This window comes from Epinephelus lanceolatus, chromosome 19 (genome assembly GCF_041903045.1).
Source record: "Epinephelus lanceolatus isolate andai-2023 chromosome 19, ASM4190304v1, whole genome shotgun sequence".
NCBI classification, from domain to species: domain Eukaryota; kingdom Metazoa; phylum Chordata; class Actinopteri; order Perciformes; family Serranidae; genus Epinephelus; species Epinephelus lanceolatus.
Window position 1 is genome coordinate 40,112,200 of NC_135752.1, and position 25,247 is coordinate 40,137,446.

The 25,247-nt window shown below is 41.2% G+C and overlaps 1 protein-coding gene across 3 annotated transcripts in view; it reads left to right on the forward strand.

Moving 5' to 3' along the window:
• Positions 1–2,081: 2,081 nt before the first annotated feature.
• Positions 2,082–25,247, forward strand: part of ppp3ccb (protein phosphatase 3, catalytic subunit, gamma isozyme, b) — a 43,656-nt gene continuing 20,490 nt past the window's right edge. For all 3 annotated transcript variants that reach the window (XM_033647662.2, XM_033647663.2, XM_033647661.2), the window contains exons 1-6: positions 2,082–2,651; positions 18,409–18,606; positions 19,800–19,924; positions 23,677–23,788; positions 23,926–24,071; positions 24,668–24,807. In XM_033647662.2, the coding sequence (XP_033503553.1) occupies positions 2,600–2,651; positions 18,409–18,606; positions 19,800–19,924; positions 23,677–23,788; positions 23,926–24,071; positions 24,668–24,807 (773 nt within the window). In that variant the 5' untranslated portion in view covers positions 2,082–2,599. The remainder of the gene's footprint in view (positions 2,652–18,408; positions 18,607–19,799; positions 19,925–23,676; positions 23,789–23,925; positions 24,072–24,667; positions 24,808–25,247) is intronic.

A 25,247-nucleotide genomic window follows, 5' to 3' on the forward strand; every position in this document is an offset into this window, starting at 1 on the left:
GTGTTTGCTGGAAGGGACTGACAGACCTGCAGGTGAGCTGAAAATTAAATTAAATGTAAAAGTAAAAGAAAAGTAAAATTTATCCTCAAAATACTGTTTAAGGTGTTTTAATACAATCTACAATCCAAAATTACAGACAGGTTCACCTGTTAAATAACAAGTACCTCAAACTGAAAACAAGACAACCTTAAATTGTGAAATTTGTCAATGGAGTTTGGCACAAATGTAAAACAAGTTTTAAATGTACTCAGAAATGACTGAAAACCATTATTAGTATTGTTATTATAATTACACTGCAATTATTTAACTACAATATTTTTCACATCTCTTCAAACTTCTCACTTCTTATAATTCTCTATTCTTTACATGATTGATTATTATTATGCAGCCCATTGGTGCATAAAAACTCCATCTTGAAAATAAAATAAAATAAAACAGCCTATCTGTGTAGAGTTTTGAGGTTATTGTACTTGACTTGAGTAACGAGGGAATATTGTACCTTTTCCTTTACATTTATTCAGACAGCTGTGCTCAGATTATATTGCACATTAACATCTTATATTATTAAAATGCTGCTAAGTTAACTTGTTCCATTCATGCAAACTAAATACATTTTAAAGTACATTTTAGTGATAATTTGCAGCCTCTGCAATTTTGCTTATTTGTAATGCAGGACTTGTTGTAATGGAATATTTTTGCACCTTTATACTGCTAATTTTAGGCTACTGAGATATTTTACAGTGTAGGAATCCTCTGTTACAACTAAAATTTGGTAAAACTGGTGGTTTAATCTCCAATAATACATTAACATTAATTAGTTTATTTATATTTTGCAGTAAAAACTACAATATTTCCAGTGGGGGAAAGTAACCAAGGAGGTCACTGTACAATTCTGAATTATTTGTACTTATTTATTTCCCTTCGATGCTCCTCTCAGAGGCAAATATCATAAGGTTTTATTGCGATAAATATCTCTTAACATTTATTTATTTATTTTGTGACCCTCCCCGGAGCTACAAATATTTTTCCTTGAGCCTGCCTGAGTGATGGGTGGAAAATCAGAATCAGATTCAGAAATAATTTATTGATCCCAGAGGGCAAATAGTGATTTCTTACAGTCGCTCCGATGTAAAGAATAGAGAACTGTAACAAGTAAGAATAAGAGTATGAAATAAAACTGTGTAAATATAAAGCAATAAAATAAAGTAGAACTGAAAATGTGCATTAAGTAAAATAAAATTAGAATGTACATCACGTCACAGTGTTTAACACTTAAGATATTAAAATATTAAGAAATAAAATGTATATCATCAGTGTGCTGAGGCTGTCAGTGTGAAATGTATAAATACAATACATACGTCCATACAAAATGCACGAGCCTCCCTCCACCATAAATGAGTTATTGTGTTCATTTAAACCCTCTGGTGTTTGAAAGTTGAAAATTTCTGAATTTACTTTTTCATAAACAGTGTCATTTTGGTGATTTTTAATGAAGACATGGTTTCATTTAAAATAATTTTAATGTACCTGACTGCGTATGCGTGCTGATGTTGACAGCAGTTATTGGTTAATGTAAGCCTTCAAGTTGTGTCAAAAATAAACTGCAAAAAATAACTAAATAAATAAATAACATTAGAAATAAATAAATACAAAATACAGCCACAGTATGCTCCTCCTCTAAGACAAAATAACAAACACAGGTTCCTCCAAGTGTTTAAAGAAATCATTTCACACGCCTCTCCTTCTCGCAGCCCTCAGAAATAACGAACAGTCCCTTAGTTTCTTCCCGCCGCTGCCTTTTCCTGTGAATTTCAGTTTCTGTTAAAACTCGACGAAGTCAGTCAACAACTTTTTAAATGATCGTTTTAATGTTTGACTTCAGACAGAAATCCAATCTGTAAATTTAATCTGAGAGTAAATCAGCCGTGTGTGTGTTTTCCGCTGCGGTGAACACACTGAGTGTCCGCGGGGCTCAGCGGACCGTGAACGCGCCGCATTAATATCACATTAATACTACACTACCCACAGCCCCCCGCGTTGAGCCATGTTGTAGGAAATCCGCTTGCGGGCGGCGGATTATTGTAATCCGACAGAGAGGGTCTGGACGACACCTCGGATCACGACAGAGGAGCGGAGCCCAGCGGCGGCGGCGGCCTGTAACGACAATAAAGGGATAAAGTTGAGATATGATCTGACGCGCTGCACCTGAAGGCATCATCAGCGGTGCCCGGGCCGTTTCCTGGACCAGTCCATCCGCCTGACACACACTGACAGCGGCTCGGCATCCCTGCAGCGCACCGCGGAGCACAGCGGAGGGCAGAACGCTTTAATTTGTTAGTGAAGGAGCTCTCCTCCTCCTCCTCCTCCTCCTCCTCCTCCTCCTCCTCCGCCTCCTCCTCCTCCTCCTCCACCGGCGGCTTTAACTCAGCTCGGCTTGGCTCGGCTCGGCTCGGTCTGTCTGCGGAGTGAAGCTGCTCCGAGCCGAACTTAGCTAGCGCGGCTAGCTCACTGCAGCTAGCTAGCTAGCTCGGAAGGAATTCATCAAGTTTAGTTAGTAATTTAGCGATTTTTGCGACGCGCAGCCGAACGAGGAGGCAGAATGTCGGCGAAAGACCAAAACAAACTCTCCACCACTGAACGACCGATTAAAGGTACGTGACATTTCTTTCTTTTCTCCCCGGTGGGTGCAGGAAGTTAACGGACGCTGCTGTCACAGCTAGTTGGCTAAACGTGAGCTTCATGACAGCCCAGCCCCGTTAACACTTAATTCACTCGGGTTTTTTTCAGCGGATCACGGTGCTTCCTACCCGCCTCTCCGCCGGCAGGGCGCTCACACAGCCCGGTTACACAAGTTAATCAATCCGGGCGGCAGCTAATGAGTTAGCTTCTTAGCTTAGCTGTCCGGACTGCCAGATGTCAGCTGTATGCTGTTAAACGGGGGTCATTCCGATGTTCCCGGGGTCCTCTCATATTAACGAACATTTCCAGAGATCGGTGAGGGCTAGCTTCACGGTTCAAACTACCAACGAAGGAAGGGGGGTGGACGTTTTAAATGCAGTTTGAATGATAAAAATCCGTTCTGCCACTGTGGAGATATCAACGTACAAACTCAAGAAAACTGTCTTAGCCCACATATGTGAAGGCGTAGGCAGGGGCGTAGCTCCACATGCTGGGCCCCGGTGCAGAGGACAAGGGGGTCCAAAGTTTTGGATCATGAGAAAATACCTGGGGGCGATATGGCCCTGAAATAATATCAGGATATATTAGGGTATTTTTTGCAATATTCTTGACAATGTGACACATTAGTGAAAAAATAAAATTTAAAGAAGATATAATTGCAACAGGATCAGTGATGTAGTTTTACAGGTTGCGTCAAATCTTAAATAAAAACTAAAATGATCTCTCATGTCTTTAGTTTGTGAACAACAACAGTAACTCAGAGTCAGATTCAGATTCTGTCACGATATTAATAGTTCAGCTAAATCAAATCTACCACTAATTACACATTTAAACAAATGTCCCCTGGGATCTATATATATAAATCAACAGCTGATTTCCTTCTCTGTTTTTATGCTCTGCCATTTCTCCTCTAACCATCAGGCTGTAACCTTTGACAGGCTGTTATGAGACAGTCACATATATGGAGTTTATTCACGTAGGTTTACATCAGCAAAGGTTTGTGACAGAATCAGAGAGGAGAGGGAGAGACGCTGTGCTGCTGCCAGAGGAGCCGCTGAATGAGTTCCCTCTGAGCGCTAAGAGAAGGAAAACATTCAGGATGCCACACTTTATTCCACACTACTGAAGCTGCTCCTCTTTCTGGAACCACAGAGGAGTCGGGAGTAATTTCACTTTCAGCCATGCTTGTTGTTGCCGTGGGTAACAGTATGACGTCACTATGTTGACAAAATATATCGGCGTTATCATGAATGAGATGATATGACACATGTGCACTGGGGGCCTCCTGCCTCTCTCGTCATATGGGTTGTTTTATAAAAATCACACACACAGTTACTACGGATCCTTAAAAAGTCAGTTATTCATCTAAAATTAATAGTGACGGACGATAATATCGATGCGTCATTGGTATTGGCTGATATCGGCTTAAGGGCCATTCCATAGTCGATTCATGCAACGCAAGCAAGAGACGCGAGCAACACACTTACTCTTATAGTCAACACATTGAACGCAAGTATGGCCTGCGCAACAGGGGGTAGCAGAGTCACCGGTACGTTCTGGCTAGCTGGTACTACTATTTTATTAGAGTGCAGGGCACTAGAACTGTCATATAAATGGGGGTGTGCCCGTACGAGTTCGCAAAGTTTTTCCTCCTCGCCCGCCATACTTCATACCTGCTTCTTCTGTGAATAACAAAAACTGCTTAATTTCAAGTACATCGCTTGCATTACCACCCCCGCTGGCAACGCATGGTATTACACGCGTCGCTGCTTCGCGTATCAAAAAAATGGACAACACATTTTGAGACGCAAGCACGCATCATGGCGGCCAATGCGTCTCGATGCATTCTAATGCGTTCGTCTCTGCGTGCCTTTGCGTCAACTATGAAATGGCCCTAAAAATCAACACCAGCCAACATGCTTTGTGTTAGATTTCACAGTGAATGAATACAATATAATATAACTGGTGGACTCTGGTGATGTCTGCATCGTGTTGATATAAAGAGGTCCAGGCCGTGGATATCTGCGGAGGTGATCTCTGATTATTCCTGACAACTGACAGCGAGAGGTAAAAACAAAATCCTCCCTCAGTTATGACCATATTAACTGGAGCTTCTACACAAATTAAATGACACAGGAACATGTCAGCATAAAATGAACTTATAAACAGTTAACAGCACTAAAACACAGACATTACTAGGAGAATAATGCGTCTCACCTCTCCCATGGAGTACACAGCAGAAGGGGAGAGGTAAGGTAGGGTACACCCAAAGGTGAACGTAGGGGAACAGAAACTGAGTATCAAAGGTTCCACATATTGACTATGGAGGCCTGAAAGGGTCAGGTAATAACAACTAACTAACATTAATTATACAAATGTGACACATATATTGTAAAGTATTGTATTTCATGTCTCCACCTGCTGGTGTGCCGTCACCATAAGAGTACACATGTGTAATATGTAGGGCTGACCCAAAAAATTTGAAGCTTCGTTCGACGGCACGGGATTTGATTGTGGAAAAAAAATAAAATAATCGAATATTCTGCCTTTTTTTTCTCCCGTTTTTTTGGGGGACCTTTAACGCAACACTAACCCCATTAGGCCGAGTAAAATAGTCATCTGGTCTGATTGTTGCATGAATTGCCTAAAAAAAGTTTCACAGTAAATCAGAGAACAGGGATATTATTATTGCCACGGGTTATTTGAAATGGACAAAGGTATTCTTTACTGGTGAGTTATGGGAGAATAGCTATCATGTAATTAAAAAAGAAAACATCTCCGACAAGGAAATAGAAAGCCCAACGTGCAATGAATGGAGACCTATTATTCTGCTTGAACACAGATGACTAAATTCTTTCAACAATGTGACTCAAAATAATGATAAAATAGATTTTATTGATGTAAAATAATATGCTGATGGTGACATTTTTCACCGGTCCGCTGCGCTCTGAGTCTGGTGTCAGTGACACATGTGGCTCTGAGTCACGCATCTGTCTGCTTGTGCTGCAGTGCACACCAAGGGTTTTAATTTTTAGTGTTAAATCAAAAGTTAAACACTACTTATCAGCAACCAGAAGTGTTTTTTTGTTTGTGAATATTTTTATCTTAATTCTAGGGTTGCAAGAAACTACCTTTTCACCATAATTTGTAAGTTATTAACTTTTTTGGACTTTTTCCCCCACTGTGATAGTGATAGTTCCAACTACCAATGGTGTATCACATTACTCAAGGTTAACAAGGAGTTCTAGCCAATCAGAGGCAGAGTAGGGCGGGCTTTAAGTTTTCAGTCTCTCATTCAGTCACGCCACGGACACACCGGATGCGGAACTGAAGCGCAGCGCCCAGCAGCGGAGGCAGTTTTCAATCGGCGCCCATGTTAACCTATCTGACTGTCCACAGAGGCTCGCGCACTGCAGCGCTTCAGTTTGGCGTCTGGTCTATTTTTCACGCGAGCCGCGAGCGCTTCTGTCAAGCTGGATAGAGCGGATCGTACCAAACAGGAAGTTGGGCACAGAAAAGACGAGAGAATCCGTCCAATTTTCAAAATAAAAAATAAAAGTCTGTTTAATTATGATGTTGCTTGTCCGTCTGTAAATATTTGTTCAGTTTGGTCTAGACACGAGAGAGATGAAAACACACACACACACACACACACACAGAAATGGCTACAGGTTGCGGGTTGCAGTTCACACATACAGAAAGAGAGAGAGGGGGTGAGAGATAATTTGTGAAGCCACAGATGAGTTATCACTTGCTAATTAGCTCAGTCAGATAGAAGATGCTCTTTGGTGTCAGAGGTCGTGAGTTCAAGCCTCAACTGATGTAAAGATGCGTCAGATTAATTCATTTAGATGTCAGATGTTCAAAATTGTCTTCCGGGGGGGGGGGGCATGCCTCCAGGCGGCTAAAGTCTAATCTTAGGCCCCGTTTATACGACAACGATTTCAACTGAAAACAGTAAACTTTAGTTGCATTTTGGCTGATTGTTTACACAACAGCAGCGTTTTGGGTGCCTGAAAACACAACATTTTGAAAACGGATTCCAGAGTGCAGTTTTTTGGAAACGGCAGCGTCTCCGTTGTCGTGGGAACGTGCAATATGCAGTTCCTCTGAAAACACAGACTTTTCACACATGCGCATTATGGTTCGAGTCACGAGGCATGCCGACCGTCACAACAACAATGGCGAGCTCTGTTTGTGCTGCTCACCCTGTTGATTTGAAGTGAAGTGTAGATCTGTTACTGCAGCAACTCCACCTCGTCGTCCATCCAGACAAAGTTATCTGTGCGTGCTTTCACCATTGTGTCTTCTTTGTTTTGGTTTGTAATCACCGCGTTGTAGAGGAAGGTGCTTCAACGCAGGCGCATGGCGTCATGCCGTGGTGTTGCTTTGCAAATTTACACAATTTACACAAATTTACAAACTACGCTTTTTTAAAACGTAAAGGACAGACCTTTCCGTTTTTAGAGAAGCCGTTGTCGTCTAAACAGGGCCTTAAACCTATTTTCTTTTTAAAATAACCCACTTGGGCTGATACAGAGGAATCCCGTATTCCTTGTGTACATGAAATTGCGATTAAACTAGGCAATAGACTCCTTCCTGCTGCCGGTAGACTAGAATGTAACCTGGTGTGTCACGTGTGACGTCACGGACAGGCTGTAAAACAGGTTAGTAAACAGTAGAAAGCAGCATGGAGAATGTTACGGCGTTATATAAGTCTCGCACTTATTCAGTCTTTCAAACTCGGTCGATTATGTCTTTGATTAGTCGACTAATCATTTTATTGAAAAATGTGTTAAAATGTTGAAAATGTCGGTCTGTCTCTCCCAAACCCAAAAACTATGTCATCTAATGTTTTTCTTCGTACTCACGCCAAAGGGTTTCAGTTCACCATCATGGGAGAGTGTGTAAAGCTGCCAATATCTGAACGTAAGAAGCTGCAGTAAGAGTATTTTGGGTACTTTTATAGTACTTTTCTATGAAAAATGACTCAAACCGATTCGTCGACTCCTAAAATAGTCACCGATTTTTTTAATAGTCGATTAGTCGACTAATCATTGCAGCCCTATCCCTGACGCATTAAAATTTAAAATCACGCAGTAAACTCGCTTTTGATTCGTCGCTATGATTTAAAAAAATGTATAAATAAACTATTATGGTTTATTGACGTACAAAACCTTTTAGCTCAGGTTGTACAGATGTTAGGGACAAGAAGCATTTGAAGATACTCAGAGAAATGACATCACTATAGGCAAAGATACCAACGTAGGTAGGGATGCACGATAATATCAGGAAGTCAGTATCGGCCAATATCGGCTTTAATGAATATCACAGACACTGAAAAGTATTTCATATCTTCGTCTGCTGGTGGAGGTTGTGGTCATGATAAGAGTATACCTGTATAATATGATGTTAATTCTGCGACAGAGGAGACTTGACGATTACTAAGATTAGGTTGTGAAAAGAGGGATGTTTCTATATCAGTATCTGTTATCGGTCAGACGAGTTGTTACATATCAGCATATTGGATATCGGCACAAATCAAATATCATGCATCCCTAAGCGTAGACAGACACGTGGGCAGAGATGGTCTGTGGGTCACAGTGTTACCTGAGAACAGAGTAATTATTAGATAAAGTGATAGCTGCTACACCTGTGCAGCTGATTCAGTCCTCTCAGCCTCTCTGTGCAGGTGGAGACAGTCAGGATGATTTATTCTGTCAGTGATTATCCTTCAGTGTGTTTGAGCTCCACACAGAGACGGTGTGGAGCTCAAACACACTCTGTGACCCGTCAGATTGAGCGACCCAATTAAGTATTTCTGCCGTACTCCCACTGCAAACGTTTCTATGACAGTTGGTCACATTTTGATGGCAGCGGGTGCCAAAAATTAAACCGCCACCGTGTTCGGAGTGGGTCACATGTTCTGATGTTGCAGTAGCAGGAGCTGTGTTGTACAGGTGTGTCTGTGCTGTGGAGCCACTGGCGCCTCACCTGGTCAACACTGAATGATCCTTAACACACAGGTGATCCTCCAGGTCAGTCGTTCCCCACCACGTTAGATGAACGATGTCTTCATCAGCAGTGTCACTGCAGGTCTTATTTATATTATTAAAGAGGACTTTGTTCTGATAATTGTCTCAAACAGAACACAGATGCTGGAACTATTTTTGTGCGACAAAGTGAAATGGTATTAAAAACTGTATATTTATAAAAGTCTAAGGTTTCATTTTTCGTTCGGACTATTTAAAGGTCCAGTGTGAAAGATTTAGGGTTGCAGGATTGTAGATTTCAACCAGCTGAAACTTCTCCTGGTTAGAATTCCTTCATTATTCAGGAGGTTTTAACCAGGAGCTGAATCATCCACAGAGGTCTCATTTAGGATCAGTGCGTAGGATCCATGCTAAGAGTGTGAGAATGGCTCACACCAAAAATATCTTGATGTATAAAACCATGTGTACGCCTGACAGCGCACAGTTTTCTTTTATAAATCCCAAATCAACTTGGAATTGTCTGCACGTGGATCGGCCTCATGTCCCGCCCACATTCAACTATAAATCAATAAGTAACGTGTAGGGCTGGGCGGTATTTGCGGTGACGGTAACTTACCACAGTAAACATACGGCAGTACCCGGCCCTCCCTCTTCCGTCTAACGTTTATACATACTACATAACGTTTTATACACAATAATAGATGGATTAGCAACCGTTTTACTTCTGACGATAAATAGTTTCCATCCTAGACTTGTATGACTTTTTAAATTGTTTTATTTAAGGTGTAAAAAAAAGAGAGAAGACGTTACCGCAATATCATACCGTCACTGCATCCCCCCCAAAATAATACCATGATATTGATTTTAGGCCATACTGCCCAGCCCTATGAGACATCATGATACGAATACATTCTACGCATGGGTCAGAGGTCACAACTTTGGAACAACATGAGTCCCTGATTCAGACCAAAGGAGACCACTCTAGGGCTGACAGCAGCCTGAGAGACGAGTTTAAAATCGTATTAATAATTAAACTTAAATTAAAATGACCTTGACCTTTCAGATGACCCCACAGCTCTTACTGACTTCCTGTACAACTCCCACTTTTCCAAACTTCCAGGTTAAAATATGGTGTCCTGTGTTTGTGCAGCTGAGGTGTTTCAGTGTTTCAGATTCAGATTCAGAATACTTTATTAATCCCCGGGGGGAAATTGTTTTTGTTCCAATGCTCCGTGCAAAGTAGAAATAGAAATACAGCATGAATGGAAACAAGAGATAAAGATGGAGATATAAATAAGATACTAGAATAGACAATGAAATAAATAAAATAAAATATTAAAGTAGACAATAAAATAGTAAAGTAGACAATCTGAAATATATACAATATACAATGAAAACTTGAAATGGTTGTAGCGATTAGTGAACCAGCAGGTCGTGTGTGTGTCTGAGTGTGAACGGTCACGTATGATTGGCTCAGCGGGTTAGAAAGGCTTAGGAGTGTAAATCTGCAGGAGAGCGTCACGTCATTAAACCTGCCCTCTTAAGGCTGCTGGTCAGTCAGGAAGTCACAACACACACACACACACACACACACACACACACACACACACAATATGGACCAGCTTGTGTCTGCAGTGAGGTGTCATCAAACAATTCTGATACAACAGCTGAGTCATAAATTCAAAGATAACAATGTTCAGAGAGGAGCTATTAATTTAACTATGTGTTTATATCTGAGGTTGTAATTTTTAATTGTGCATTATATTGAGTCTATTATGACCAGTCCACTATAACACCACCAGTAACTGCAGCCTCCATAGTAAACGTCTAGTTGAATTAAAACCTCTCGGAAACATTTTAATCTTCATAAATTAAATTAAAATGGATTCTAAATTGGGTGCAGTTATTCAACTGTGCAATATTTTTCTGAATACGACTTTATCGTGCACATAACTACATATTTCTTATGTTTATTTTATTCTGTTCTTGTTTATTCTATTGATGATTTTCACACTTACAGCCTCTGCACATTGATGATATCATTGTATTTTTTATATTTTTATATCTTAAGTACTAGTGTTAAACACTGTAGCATAATACAGTCTGTTTTTTTATTTTAATGTACAGTTGAATTTCTAGTTATTTTATTTTGTTTATTTTATTGCTTTATATTTACATACTTCTATTCATACTCTTATTCTTACTTATTATAATTCTCTAGTCTTTACATCAGAGCGACTGTAATGAATCACAGTTCCCCATCGGCGATCAATAAAGTATTTCTGATTCTGATTAAATTATTTTGATTATTTTAAATAGTTCAAAGATTTATTCATAGAAATAGTCTTATTCTCTCCCTCTGCACCAACAACAGACCAGTTAAATTCCAGTAACAGTATTTGTCATTTAATGACATAACACTCTGATTAAAACCCTGATAAAGATTATTAATCTGCAGATGATAAATCTGTAGTGAAAATAATTGATTTACAGCCGTAAATTGATCATAATCATGTTTAATTATCTGTCAGTTGTCAAATCAGTCGACTGATTATGTCAGGATGAAACAGTCCTGATGGTCGAGGTCACCACAGCTCTCAGCATCCTGTTGGACCTGGTCAATGGGCTGTGTGTGTGTGTGTGTGTGTGTGTGTGTGTGTGTGTGTCTGTACACTCCGATGGATCTGCTCTGGCCTTTGGCTTAGTTACCAATAGTAATCAAAGCAGTCCGGCCATTTGCATTGCCTGCCACATGTAATGATTCTGTCCTCATTCATGATTAATGAAGTTGGACCTGAGGACGGAGCTGCTACAGTGTTTGGACCTGGGGCCCAGGATGCAGCTGGTTCAGTGTCTTGTCGTGGGCCTCGGGACGGAGCTGGTTCATCGTCCAGTTGCTCAGGATCAAGCTAATTCAGTGTTCTGTCATGGGCCCCAGGATGGAGCTGGTTTAGTGTTCTGTTGTGAGCCCCAGAGTGGAGCAAGTTCTGTGTCCTGTCATGGTTCCAAGTACAGAGATGGTTCAGTTCGTTGTTGTGGGTCCCAGAACAGAGCAGACTTGATGCCTTGTCGTGGGCCCCACGATGGAGCTGGTTTAGTGTGCTGTCGGGAGGTCCATGACAGAGTGGATTCAGTGTTCTGTCATGGGGCCAAAGACGGAGCTGGTTCAGCGTTTGGTCCTGGGGCCCAGGATGCAGCTGGTTCAGTGCCGCGTCTTGGGCCCCAGCACAGAGGTGTTTGTGGGCCCCAGGGTGGAGCTGGTTCAGTTGACTCTTAAGTTGCTCTATTTGGGTTTTGGCACTTCACTCAGTCAGTGCACATTATTAAGTTTATATCGGAGACACAACGATTAGTTGATTAATCGACTGGTTTCTGTTGGCAGACAATTGATCAGCTACTGTTTTGATAATCGACTTGTTTCAAGCATGAAGCAAAAATTTCAAAATGATTTGAGCTTCTCAGATGAGACCAGTGATGTTTATTTCTTTTATTATAATAGTAAGTTGAAGTTCGTACGGTTTCAGACTCACTCAGACAGAAGAAGCAAACTCAAGACATAACAGTTAATTTATTAACACAGAAAACAATCAACAGATTAATCAATAACAAAATCAATAGGGCCGATGATCAGGCTTATTCAGCTCTGATCTTTTAATATTATCTGATTTATATTTCCGCCTCACGTCTCGCCCTGCGGCGCTGTGAGATGATGACCCACAGATGATGTGTGTATCAGTCGTGTTGTGTTTGGCTGAAGCCGCTCTGGTTTTGACCTCGCCGTCCTGCTGATGTTTGTTTGGAGCAGAAACACGTCGATGCCTCCGCTGTGTCAGCACAAGCAGAAACAAAGCCGCCGTCTGTTTGACGCTCGCTTTGTTTTGTTTATATTTGACTGGCTCCTGACCACAGAGCCTACCGTGGCCAACAGGGACAAAGTTCAGCATCAGGCACCGTCACACAAGGAAAGTAAAGTGTTTAAAAGTTGCGAGGACTTGAAGTGAGTTATCTGATGTAAGTGAAGTGTTCAGTGGGCGTGTGGACGTGTCAGGCCTGTGTGAAGAGTAGATGTAAGCTGATCACACTGGAGGCTGCTGCAGCCAGCGCTCAGGCGCAGTTATTAAAAGAACGTTACTCTCCAGCCGCTCATCTGTGTCACTGATTATTTACATACCACTTCCTACAGATGCCTCATTTCACAACTTTGGTTTTCCTCTGCTCAGACGCAGAGACGCAGACCTCACTAATCATTGAGTCGATTGTCTTGTCCGATCACGTCTGTCTTGAGCCGGCTGGTTTCCTCTGCGTGCTGGTGATGAACCAGTTCAGGAGCCCTGACATGATTGGCTGAATGTGTGCGACCTGGTTTGGTTTCAGAGTTGCACACTAAACTAGACCACTGGGCCAGGAGTGTGTGTGTGTGTGTGTGTGTGTGTGTGTGTGTCTGTGTGTCGACAGGAGGAAGTGTCTTCTGAAGTACTGTCTGTGCATGAGGTGTCAGGACGCAGGAACAGGCAGGATCACATCAGTTTTATAGAAGAAACAAACGACAGTCATTTCTTTGATCCACCTTCATTTGTCAGTATAAACAGATGCAAAGTTCCTCAGTGACAGTTTGTTTCTGTGTGAAACATCACGCACAAGAACACACAGCTCAAACAGGGCTGAGTGATGTAGGGCTGCCTCTGACTAAGACTGTTCCTAGTGGACCAACAGTCCTCATCAGGGTCCATCAGTGGACCGACAGTCCTCATCAGGGTCCATCAGTGGACCAACAGTCCTCATCAGGGTCCATCAGTGGACCAACAGTCCTCATCAGGGTCCATCAGTGGACCGACAGTCCTCATCAGGGTCCATCAGTGGACTAGTCTCCTGCATGTTTCTGATATGAATGTAATGATGAAATGATATATTTTGGTGGTTTGAGTTGAAGGTGTGAGAAAGAATAGTATCAGTAACATTGTTAACACTGTGCTACATTACAGAGAAATACAAACCGTACTAATGAACCTTCATTAATATAGGCCTATATTTTATCTCCAAGTGCACGTCACACACTGAGCGAGCCGCCTGTTAATGACGCTGTGGGCTAATGGGCATGTAGCTACTTCCATGTTTCACATGATACGTCATGTTTTTTTTTTTATGTGAGTAAGCGACCAGTGAAATCTTGTTGACCTTTCTGTTCGACTTACGTTTGGTCGACTGTTCGGGGGCAGCCTTTGAATGATTTTAGAAAACCATAAAAATTGATATTAGAATTGTCATTAAAAACGTTTTTAATCAGATTTTAGGAAAAAACCCACGAAACATTTTGATCCAAAAAAATTTAAATGTAGAAACATAAACAAAATATTTATCAACACTCCAAAAGTTGTTTGAACTATGTACATTATTTAATTTTTGAGATTAGCTCATTTTTAATAAGCAGAGTGAAAAGACGCTGTGATAGAGTCATGAGTCATGCCTCTGGTGCCTTTGTGCGTTTTTACGTGGTATTGCACCACACGTAACATAGCATAATGACGAAAATCAATACAGGGTAGTACTGTGAAATTTTTGGTTAACGATATTGTATCGTCACATGCACAGCAAGTATCGATTTTTATGCCTTCACACTGGCGCTGTTTTCGGATTGTCCATTTGTCGCCCATTCCTGTGAACGCAGTATCTCATGCCTCACATGGCCGTTCACTCAGAGACACACAACCTGCACAGCTGGAGGGAATTTCTTCAAATTTGGCAAAAAGATCTAGTAAGAGTCAAGAATGACCCGATTTGAATTTGGTGGTCAAAGGTCACTGTGACCTTGCATCCAGCTCATTCTCATGAACTACATGTCTCAAAAAATACCTAAAGGGAATTCTCTCCAATTTGGCACAAACTTCCACTTGGACTCAACAATGAACTGATTACATTTTGGTAGTCAAAGGTTAACTCATCACTGTGACCTCATGGCCTTCTCATTTGTGAATGCAATATCTCAGGAAGGGCTTTAAGGAAAAGTTCCTCAAATTTGGCACAAACGTCCACTTGGACTCAAAAATAAATTAATTAGATTGTGGTGGTCAAAGGTCACTGCGACCTCACAAAACATGTTTTTGTCCATAACTGAAGAATTCATTCACTAATTCTGACCAAACTTGACACAAATGTCTAACAGGATAAAATAATGAAGGTCAAAAGGTCAAAGGTCAGCTTGACTGTGACATCGTCATGTTTTAACGTCATATCTCAGGAACAGAAGGGGAGACATTTGGTCAGATACTGAATTGGTGACTCTAATCTTGAAACTGTGCTGATTGTATAAATCTTCTGTGTGTGAAGCATCCATGTTTTCACTGACATGGATGGAGACTGTCAGAGACACTGGACTGGTGGGCGGAGTCATACAACCACAGGGTGGACTGGTGGGCGGAGTCATACAACCACAGGGTGGACTGTTGGGCGGAGTCATAAAACCACAGGGTGGTAACTCTAGTTTTTTTGACAACTAGCATGAGCCGAATTATCCACAGAGGTTTCTTCCTCTCCAAATCAAATAGACCAGCTGATTTAAACCAGTGAAACACTGAATAAAGCAGCTTCATGTTCAAATTCAGAGTTTCACAGACACTGTTTGGCTCAGCAGGGGCTGGAGCCGAGCTGACACTGACGCTGCTCAGCTTGTTTCTGTGATCATTTAAGATTCAGACATCTGACTAAAATCCTACATTCAGTAAAGACACATAAATAAAAACGACGAAGTGAAGCATAAAAATGTGTCTTAAAAGCGGATAAAAAGGCTTCTGGCAGCCAACAGCCATGCTGACACGACAGCGACCATATGACACAGAGCATGTCTTTGATTAAAATGACAGATTTCTGTGCGTTTTAATGTTGTTGAAATCATCTGAGGTGATATAACTACACAACTCAAGTAAATAAATAACACTGGTTGAGTTGTTTTAGACATTTAAATGTGTTAAAGTTACACGTTACATTTTTAAGGCACTATTAGTTATGTAAACTTATGAAAATGTCGCTTTCAGTTTAGAGACAGTCAGTGGTGGAGCTGCAGCACAGCCTCCTCCTCTTCCTCTTCCTCCTCCTCGTCCTTCAGATGTACTTCTCTGTTAGACGTCGGTGTTTTCCAGGTATTAATCTGTTTGGTATTTCCTCCAGGGGCTGCTTTGTGCTGCCAAACTGTTCTCCTTTGTCTTCAGGTCGAGCCTCAACACGCCGTCACGATTGCAGAATTGGAAAAAAAAAAAAACCAACCCACATTAAATCTTCGGATATTGCGGTCTGTTAAACACATCAGTTTAAAGTCAGTGTGGACTCACAGACTGTAGCTCTGGTGACATCACAGCCACGACTACAGTGATCAGGTTGTGTTGATTCATTGTTTGGTAAGAAAACAGTGAAAATCACCGCCCACTGTCACCTGGAGCAAAAGGTGACGACGTCTGGTTTTTCAGACCAACAGTCCAAAGCAAAAAAAAAAAAAAAATCAGTTTATGACAATGGAAGAAAAGCAAGTAAATCTCACAAAAAGAACTTTCAAAGAGACGTGTTCTGTTTTACTGTTACCGCCCCCGTACAGCTGACTGTGGCTCACCTTTTGGCCTCTGGCCAAACAGTAACACCAAGCACCTTTCTATTAAAGCTAACCCTGCCTTCACATCACTTATAGTGACTAGCTATAGAGCATCATCATCATCATCATCATCATCATATGTGCAGAGTACATTTTTGCAGCTATTTTAGATTTAGTCTTAATCTTGAGACGAAAATGATTACTAGTTTTTTTTTTGTAGTCATTTTTTTTTATCTTTCATAGCTGTAGTCCACAAAAAACGTTTTAGTTTGCAAAAATTCCAAATATTTTAATTGACAAAAATTCAAAACATTTTAGTCGACGAAATTCCAAATGCTTTAGTCGAAGAAAAATCTAAATGTTTTAGTTGAACATTCAAAACGTTTTAAGTCAACAAAAATTCAAAAAAATTAGGCCAACGTAAATTCAAAATATTTAAGTCAATGAAAATTCAAAATGTCTTAGTTGAAGAAGATTCAAAACTTTTTTAAGTCAACAAAAAATTCAAAATATTTAAGTCAATGAAAATTCAAAATGTCTTAGTTGAATAAGATTCAAAACTTTTTAAGTCAGTGAAAATTCAAAACGTTTAAGTCAGTGAAAATTCAAAATGTTTTAGTCGAAGAAGATTCAAAACTTTAAGTCAGTGAAAATTCAAAATGTTTTAGTCGAAGATTCAAAACTTTTTAAGTCAATGAAAATTCAGAATGTCTTAGTTGAAGAAGATTCAAAACTTTTTTAAGTCAACAAAAATTCAAAACATTGAAGTCAATGAAAATTCAAAATGTCTTAGTTGAAGAAGATTCAAAACTTTTTTAAGTCAACAAAAATTCAAAACATTTAAGTCGACGAAATTCGAAATGCTTTAGTCGAAGAAAAATCTAAATGTTTTAGTTGAACATTCAAAACGTTTTAAGTCATCAAAAATTCAAAAAAATTAGGCCAACGTAAATTCAAAATATTTAAGTCAATGAAAATTCAAAATGTCTTAGTTGAAGAAGATTCAAAACTTTTTTAAGTCAACAAAAAATTCAAAATATTTAAGTCAATGAAAATTCAAAATGTCTTAGTTGAATAAGATTCAAAACTTTTTAAGTCAGTGAAAATTCAAAACGTTTAAGTCAGTGAAAATTCAAAATGTTTTAGTCGAAGAAGATTCAAAACTTTAAGTCAGTGAAAATTCAAAATGTTTTAGTCGAAGATTCAAAACTTTTTAAGTCAATGAAAATTCAAAATGTCTTAGTTGAAGAAGATTCAAAACTTTTTTAAGTCAACAAAAATTCAAAACATTGAAGTCAATGAAAATTCAAAATGTCTTAGTTGAAGAAGATTCAAAACTTTTTTTAAGTCAACAAAAATTCAAAACATTTAAGTCAATGAAAATTCAAAATGTCTTAGTTGAAGAAGATTCAAAACTTTTTTAAGTCAACAAAAATTCAAAACGTTTAAGTCAATGAAAATTCAAAATGTTTTAGTCGAAGAAGATTCAAAACTTTTTAAGTCAACAAAAATTCAAAACATTTAAGTCAATGAAAATTCAAAACATTTAAGTCAATGAAAATTCAAAATGTTTTAGTTGAAGAAGATTCAAAACATTTTTGTCAACCAAATTTCAAAATGTTTTGATGAAAATTCAAAACATTTTAATAGACAAAAATTCAATTTGCATCTATTTCCGTATCTTTTTTGTAGGTAAAGGGAAAATAAACGAGCCCTGAGGTAAATACACCAAGTGATTAATAAATTATCCAAGAGAATATTTGTGTAATGATAGCATAGCAAGCTTATAAAAAAAATATGTTCTGAGTTCTTGAAGTCCAGACAGTGTTTCTGTTGATTAAAAAAAATAACCGAACAGATGAATCGATAATGAAAGTAATTAATTAGCTGCAGGCCTGATCCTCTGTTTGCCTTCTGGGCAGGAGGCTGAACTCTGTCCACAGAGCAGACGGACTGAACCAGGATCAGTTTGTTGTTACAGAGTGTGCTCTGTGTCTCTGTGTCTCTGTGTCCTTGTTGGGAACGTCTCCTGTGCTTTTAAAGCTTTAACAATAGTCGACTGTAGAAACCGGAGCAGCCTTTCAGTGTGTGTGTTACAGCGTGTGTGCTGACGTCAGTGTGTATCTCACTCTCCCCATCTGTCTCCTGCGTGTGTTGTAGCGGTGCCATATCCTCCCGGTACACGCCTGTCGGTCAAAGACCTGTATGTGGACGGGAGGCCCAGCGTGGAGGTGCTGAAGGCCCATCTGGTGAAGGAGGGCCGGCTGGAGGAGGAGACGGCTCTACGGATCATCAACGAGGGAGCCGGCATCCTGCGCCAGGAGAAATGCATGCTGGAGGTGGAGGCTCCCATCACAGGTAACAACACCTTTACGTCCTGGTCTCAGGGTTTCCCCCCAGTGCCAGACTCTGGGTCTAGTTCCACAGCTGCCCCCCCCGACATGTGGCTCAGCTGAGGTATCCAACCCTCCACCCTCCTGCCCTCCGACTATTTTTATCTCCTCCTGCACCGTCCCTACTTATTGTTTCCATATCTTCATGTTTTTCTTTCCTAATGTCTGAAAAAAAAAAAACCCATCAATGAATTCATCATTTTTCTTCAGTGGTCCAATAAGCAGACTGACAGGAAATTAATCAGCAGCTCTTCTGACAGCTGAATAATCACTTTAGGAAAAAACTCCAAACATTTTTTTATATTTTATTTTATTACCTTTATTTCACCAGGCAGTTCCACTGAGACTGAAAATCTCTTTTACAAGAGAGACCTCAGACGACAGACAACAGGGGACTTCTGCTAGCTAGCTAAGCAGCTAACATAACGAGGCAGCATAGTTATGCTAGCTGGCGTGTTATCGTAATGTGAAAATTCAGACAATTTTGCAGAACAGGACAGATGACAGACGCCAGATACTGCGAGCTAGCTAGCTAGCTAACAAGCAACCTGACGATGGTAACGTTAGCTATGTATGAACTTTTTTCCCCTTCTCTTGCTCGGTGGTAGCCATGGCGACGTCTACCCCTCGCTGGCAAGTCAGCATCTGAAATCCCTCGCTCTAAAGGGCTAGTTTCACACCCACTACCCCTCGTTATGCCCCCTACCCCTACACGCAAAAAGGATTTGGGACACCACTACCCCTCGCGGGAACGCGCAAATGTAGGGTAGGGCCAAGGGGGGGTATTGGGACGGGCCCTAAGTTCCCTCTGGTCAGCAGCAGCAGCAGCATCGGAAGTTAGTAGGGCTGCCCCCCAACAGTCGACCAGAAAGGTCATTAGTCTGCAAGATTTCATTGGTTGCTTAGTCACATAAAAAAACAGACAAATGTGAAACTCTATCAGGAGCTGCACCTTGTCAGAATAAATCCAAACCTCTATGACTGGAGCATGTGTGACTTTACTTTGTGTTTTTAAAGATTTACATCTTCAGTAGTAACCAATAGAGCTGAGAGACACAGACAGGAAGTCAGACAGTGATTAGGGACGGACTAACATGTAGAAAGACGCATTACACCTCCTTTGATATTAATCTGACGTGTGTTTGTGTGTGTGTCCAGTGTGTGGGGACGTCCACGGGCAATTCTTTGACCTGATGAAGCTGTTCGAGGTGGGCGGATCCCCCAGCAGCACCCGCTACTTGTTCCTGGGAGACTACGTGGACCGAGGGTACTTCAGCATCGAGGTAGGCGACACCCGTCCGCTCACATGTTTGTGTTTCTGCCATTTCAGCTGACATTTGGAGCAGCGGCCTGTCGCTCAGCTTCGGCTTAGCAGAGCTTCTTTAAATAGTCGTAGGAAATGAAAGGCACACTGTCTGCCTCCTCTGCGCCCCACCCACACACACACACACACACACACACACACACACACACAAAGTGTATGTGCACACACAGGCCTCGCATGTTGTCTGTGTCCCATTCTAAAACAAACCAAGGGAAGGACTGAGTGTGTTTTCTGGAGGGAGTCTTCTCGTGTAGCTGCGGACGGCGTGACATTTTCATTGGCTGCTGTCATGCTTCCTCGTTGGGATGAGTGGAGATATCTTGGAACAGTGTCGGGCCGCAGTCTGACAGGCGCAGTCAGAATCAGGGTCAGATACATTTTAGAGTAGCAGATGCTCCATTGAACCAGATTAATTTAGAAGTCATTTATCTCCAGAAAGACACGTTTTCCAGCCTCAGACTACCTGACGGCTGCGTGTCACTGCTCTCACTGTCATGTTCCACTTCAGGACTCATCACAGACCTGGATCAGAGTCACACAATCATATATCAGTGCTGTTTACCAGATACTTGAATTAGTGTTTCTACTGCTCACTTTCAGCCTCTTTAACCGGTGACTCTGACTCAGTCCGTCTCCAGTCACAGTGAAGTGGAGCCACAGTCCCAGCTCGACTACTGTCCTTGTCCCAGTATACCAGCACGGGAGGGGAATCCATTTATTGAGCCAAGTATGTGCGACTCCTCTACGATAGGTGGAGATATGCCCCCTTTCAGCTTGTTAGTATTGGACCTTTTTCCTGTTGACCTATTACGTCACAGACCAAACAATGGACAAACAAGTTAGCTACGGTTAGCTAGCAGCTAACTGCTATCATGGTGGACAACTTTACAGCTCTGTACATTTGGTCCGTCCAAAAAGTCACGGCTCTGGATGTAGATTTCTCCATGTTGTTACCGGCTTCTTCTTCTCTTACACATTTAATGCTATTGGACTTCTGGGTCAAAGCCCGGGGCGGAAACTGTGGAGCATGCTCAGAGCGCCTCGGCCAGTTTGGGTCTGATTGACTGTATACGTGCAGGAGGAGCTCAACAGTCAGTCACATTATCAGACTGTGAGAAATTCAATTTAGTACGATTTCAGTCAAACTAACATGTTTACAGGGATTTTAAAAGTCTGGATTAAGTCGGACTAACACAATAAACTAATTTTCTCTGACGTCATTGAGTTTTTTATGGCTTGGAGCACCTGGAGGAAGCCCACACTGACACGGGGAGAACATGCAAACTCTCTGAGACGGCAGTGCTAACCACTGCACCACCGTGCTGCCAGTTTACATTCGGATTCTTAAATTTGATTTTTCTGCAAGTACTCAAGTACCCTATAGTAATTTAATGCGAGTGCTCAAATATTGGAGTTACTTAAAATGCCCATCCCTGTTAGGTACACGTCTGTACAGATAACAGTACTAAGGGTACTAGATGCTCAAAAAAAGTTTTGTGGAAAGGCAGCTTATGTTCAGATGTAGTGAAATAACTGAAGCTGTCACGGAGAGCTGATTTCTGTAACAGGACTGAAGACCTGCATGTTTCTCCCACACACAAAGATTTATATTTTTGTCTTTAAGAAACACACATATTTACACCTTTTCAACATCTGGCATAAATGCGTCTGAAACCTCAGATTTCACTTCGTCTGTAAAGATTTTGATACCGAGGTAAACCCACACTGAGCCGATGATATTTCTCCAGGATACAGTGTTTGTCTTCCTGTCGGTGTGTGATCAGGCCTGTTTAGTTTGGATGAACAGCTGGTGAGATCTGGCTCCTCGTCGACGCCTTCAGAAAAGAAAAATGAAACAGGTGGTTCGATTCAGAACAAAAACACGGACTGGTTGAGTGGCAGCTGAAAGGAGTGGGTTTGTTTGGAAGTTAAAGTACGACGTGCGTCACATTCAGTCGTGCAGAAGCTCCTTCAGTGATAACAAACTCACATTTACAAGTTGATTCTGTCCTTCGTACGTGACGCCTGGATTACCTGGTCCAACGTTTTAACATCCTCTGAAAGCCACATTTCTTGTGGTAACACATAAAACAGTAACTCACCAGCTTCTCTGTTTTCTGATAGTTTCTATAAACTCCACATTTTCACTGTAAAGTTCAACCAACAAAATAATTATTTTAGTGTAAATGTGAGAGAAATTCATGAAACCTCAGTTCTGCTTCTTGTGATCTTCACTTTTCGTCATGCCTCTGTATTTGTTGTCTCTGTCTCTGTGTTCAGAGAGCGCTCCGTCACTAATCAGTCCCTCATGACTGGCAAACTTTGACTTAATAACATTAGAAGTTAATCAGTGGAAACTCTGCCTGTTTTTACCCAAAGTCACATTGTCAAACCCTTTAATGTTCCTGTTGGGACAAATTCAAACAAGTCAGCAGTTTGTATAGTTTAAGTTTTTTTGTTGTTGTTGAGTTTTGTCAAATATAAATAGTTTATTATAGGAGTGTCACAAGTCCACGGTTCATTTCAGACTTTGTTTTTATGTCATTGCACCAACGGTAGCTGTGGCTGGAGGCATTATGTTTTCGGGTTGTCTATATGTCTATCCCATGCTCCCACGCAGCATCTCAAGAAAACCTCAGGAATTTCTTCAAATTCCGATGAAATGATTGGTTTTTGGTGGTCATAGGTCAAAGGTCAAGGTCTGTGTGACCTCATCTTTCTCATTTTTGTGAACGTGATATCTCAATTAATACCTCAGGAAATTTCTTCAAATATGGCACAAACATTCGCTTTGACTCCATGATTAACTGATTAGAGTTTGGAGGTCAAAGGTCAAGGTCTGTGTGACCTCATCTTGCTCATTCTTGTGAACATGCTATTTCACGAATACCTCAGGGAATTTCTTCAAATTTGGCACAAACGTCCACTTAGACTCAATGATGAACAGTTTTGATTTTGGTGATCATAGGTCAAAGGTCGCTGTGACCTTTTTGTTATCTTGAATGCAGTAACTCAAGAACACCTGAAGGAATCTCTTTAAATTTGGCCCAAGCATCCACTTGGACTGAAGAATAAACTGATTAGAATTTTGTGGTCAAAGGTCAAGGTTGCTGTGATCTCGTCTGTCTCAAGAACACCTTGAGGGGAATTTTTTTTCAAAATTTGGCACAAATGTTCACTTGTACTCAAAAATGAACTGATGGGAATTTGGTGGTCAAAGGTCAAGGTCACTGCGACCTGGTTCGTCTTGTCTTGTCTTGTAAACCAAAGAGAACATGAAAACTGTCAGAGAAACCTGACTGGTGGACGCAAGGCTGTGATTCTAGTTCTTAAATGGGATTTAAAAAATATATCACCTTGCTTACAGTATCGCAGTATATTGAGTCATAACCACTGATATGTGTCCAATCAGCAGATTCTTGCCAGTACACAGCCGTAGTCTCCATATTTATCTTTTTGGGTGTTCATGTGGACAGATCCTTGTAAAACGATGCAGAACGTTCAGTTGTAGTGTCTCCGTCATGACACTGTGAGCACGATGCCTCCAGTGACGCTCTCTAACAGCACGTCCAGCCTGATGGAGCATTGAATTTTGGGTTTGTGCACAAAAATAAAAATCACATCATGTTTAGTTTCATATCTGACAGCAGATGGTTGAGTTTGGGGCTTGAGTGTCGTGTTAACCCTTCCCTCCCCTGTGTCTCCCTGCAGTGCGTACTGTACCTGTGGGCTCTGAAGATCAACCATCCCAACACCCTCTTCCTCCTCAGAGGCAACCACGAGTGCCGGCATCTCACAGAGTACTTCACCTTCAAACAGGAGTGTGAGTCCTCCCGACGCTCCTGTTGTCTGTTTGTCTTCAGACGTCTCCGCCATGAGCAAACTGATGACCTCACTGTGTCCGTTACTGCAGGTCTGACAGGAAGTGCTGTGTTTAACGTGTGTGTGTGTGTTCTGCAGGTAAAATAAAGTACTCTGAGCGTGTATATGACGCCTGCATGGATGCGTTTGACTGCCTGCCTCTGGCGGCGCTCCTCAACCAGCAGTTCCTCTGTGTGCACGGAGGTCTGAGCCCTGAAGTCACCTGTCTGGATGACATACGGAAGGTAAACAGTTTCCTGCTGATGTTTCCTGTAGGGTCAATATTTAACTTAATTTAATTTAAGCACTAATTTTAGCACTTTATTGACTTTATTGTAAGCGATCAGTTATTTTTTTGTAATGAAGACATCTTTGTTTCTGTGGCACAAAAGAGAACAAACAACAAAACGTGTGTATCAGCAAAATTCTTATTTTAAACCTCCGTATCAGTCCAGACTTTTACTATCAGTACATCCCTAATTATTTTGACATCAGAGTGACGACACCTGGTCCTGCTGACGAGTCTGACCTGAAGCCACCGAGCTAACGTTAATTATGATGTGTAAAAGTTAAACCACCCTGTCCTCCATCTGTCTGTGATTTACCCTCCACATCTACAGAGGTGTTCACCAGCTACCTGTCTGAAACTGACGTGATGTATCAGCCACATTGTTCTGTTCAAAGGAACTCAAAACTCAAACATTTAAAACATTAATGAAACAAACAAAAATGCTGAAGAGTTGCTGCTGTCATTTATGTTATTTAACAGTAAATATGGAAGTCCCTGGAGATGTTTGAACTGTGTGTCATTAGTTTAAACTGTGTCTCTGTGTGTGTGAAGCTGGACCGGTTTAAAGAACCTCCGGCGTTCGGGCCGATGTGTGACCTGCTGTGGTCGGACCCGGGGGAGGACTACGGCTCAGAAAAGACCCAGGAACACTTCTGCCACAACAGTGTGAGAGGCTGCTCTTATTTCTACAGGTAGGACATCTGTCCGACTCTTCTGCTGCTGCTGCTGCACATGTTTCCACATTTAAAAAAAAAAAAAGAGACAGAAAGCAGCTTGGTCTGTTAATCTGAGCTGATTAAAGCTTTTACAAACAATGGCTTATCTCTGGATAAGTGAGCGCCGCTTAAATCCGCTGTCAGACAGATACTGAAAATAAATATTAGCATTCTCTGCTCTGTCTTAATATTTGGACTGAATTTGTTGACACCACATGAAGGTCACAGTGCGGGGACAACTGCTGCGGTTTGTTTCAGTAGCAGGACGTTTAAATGATCCACTGTGTCTCTAATAGATGTGTCAGTGAGCACAGCCTCCTCATGGTACAGACAGACACACCAAACTGACATCAAAGAACTAGCGGCAAAGAAAGCCAACTGTTGCGTCGTCTACGTCGCCTCACGTCGCCCTGTGT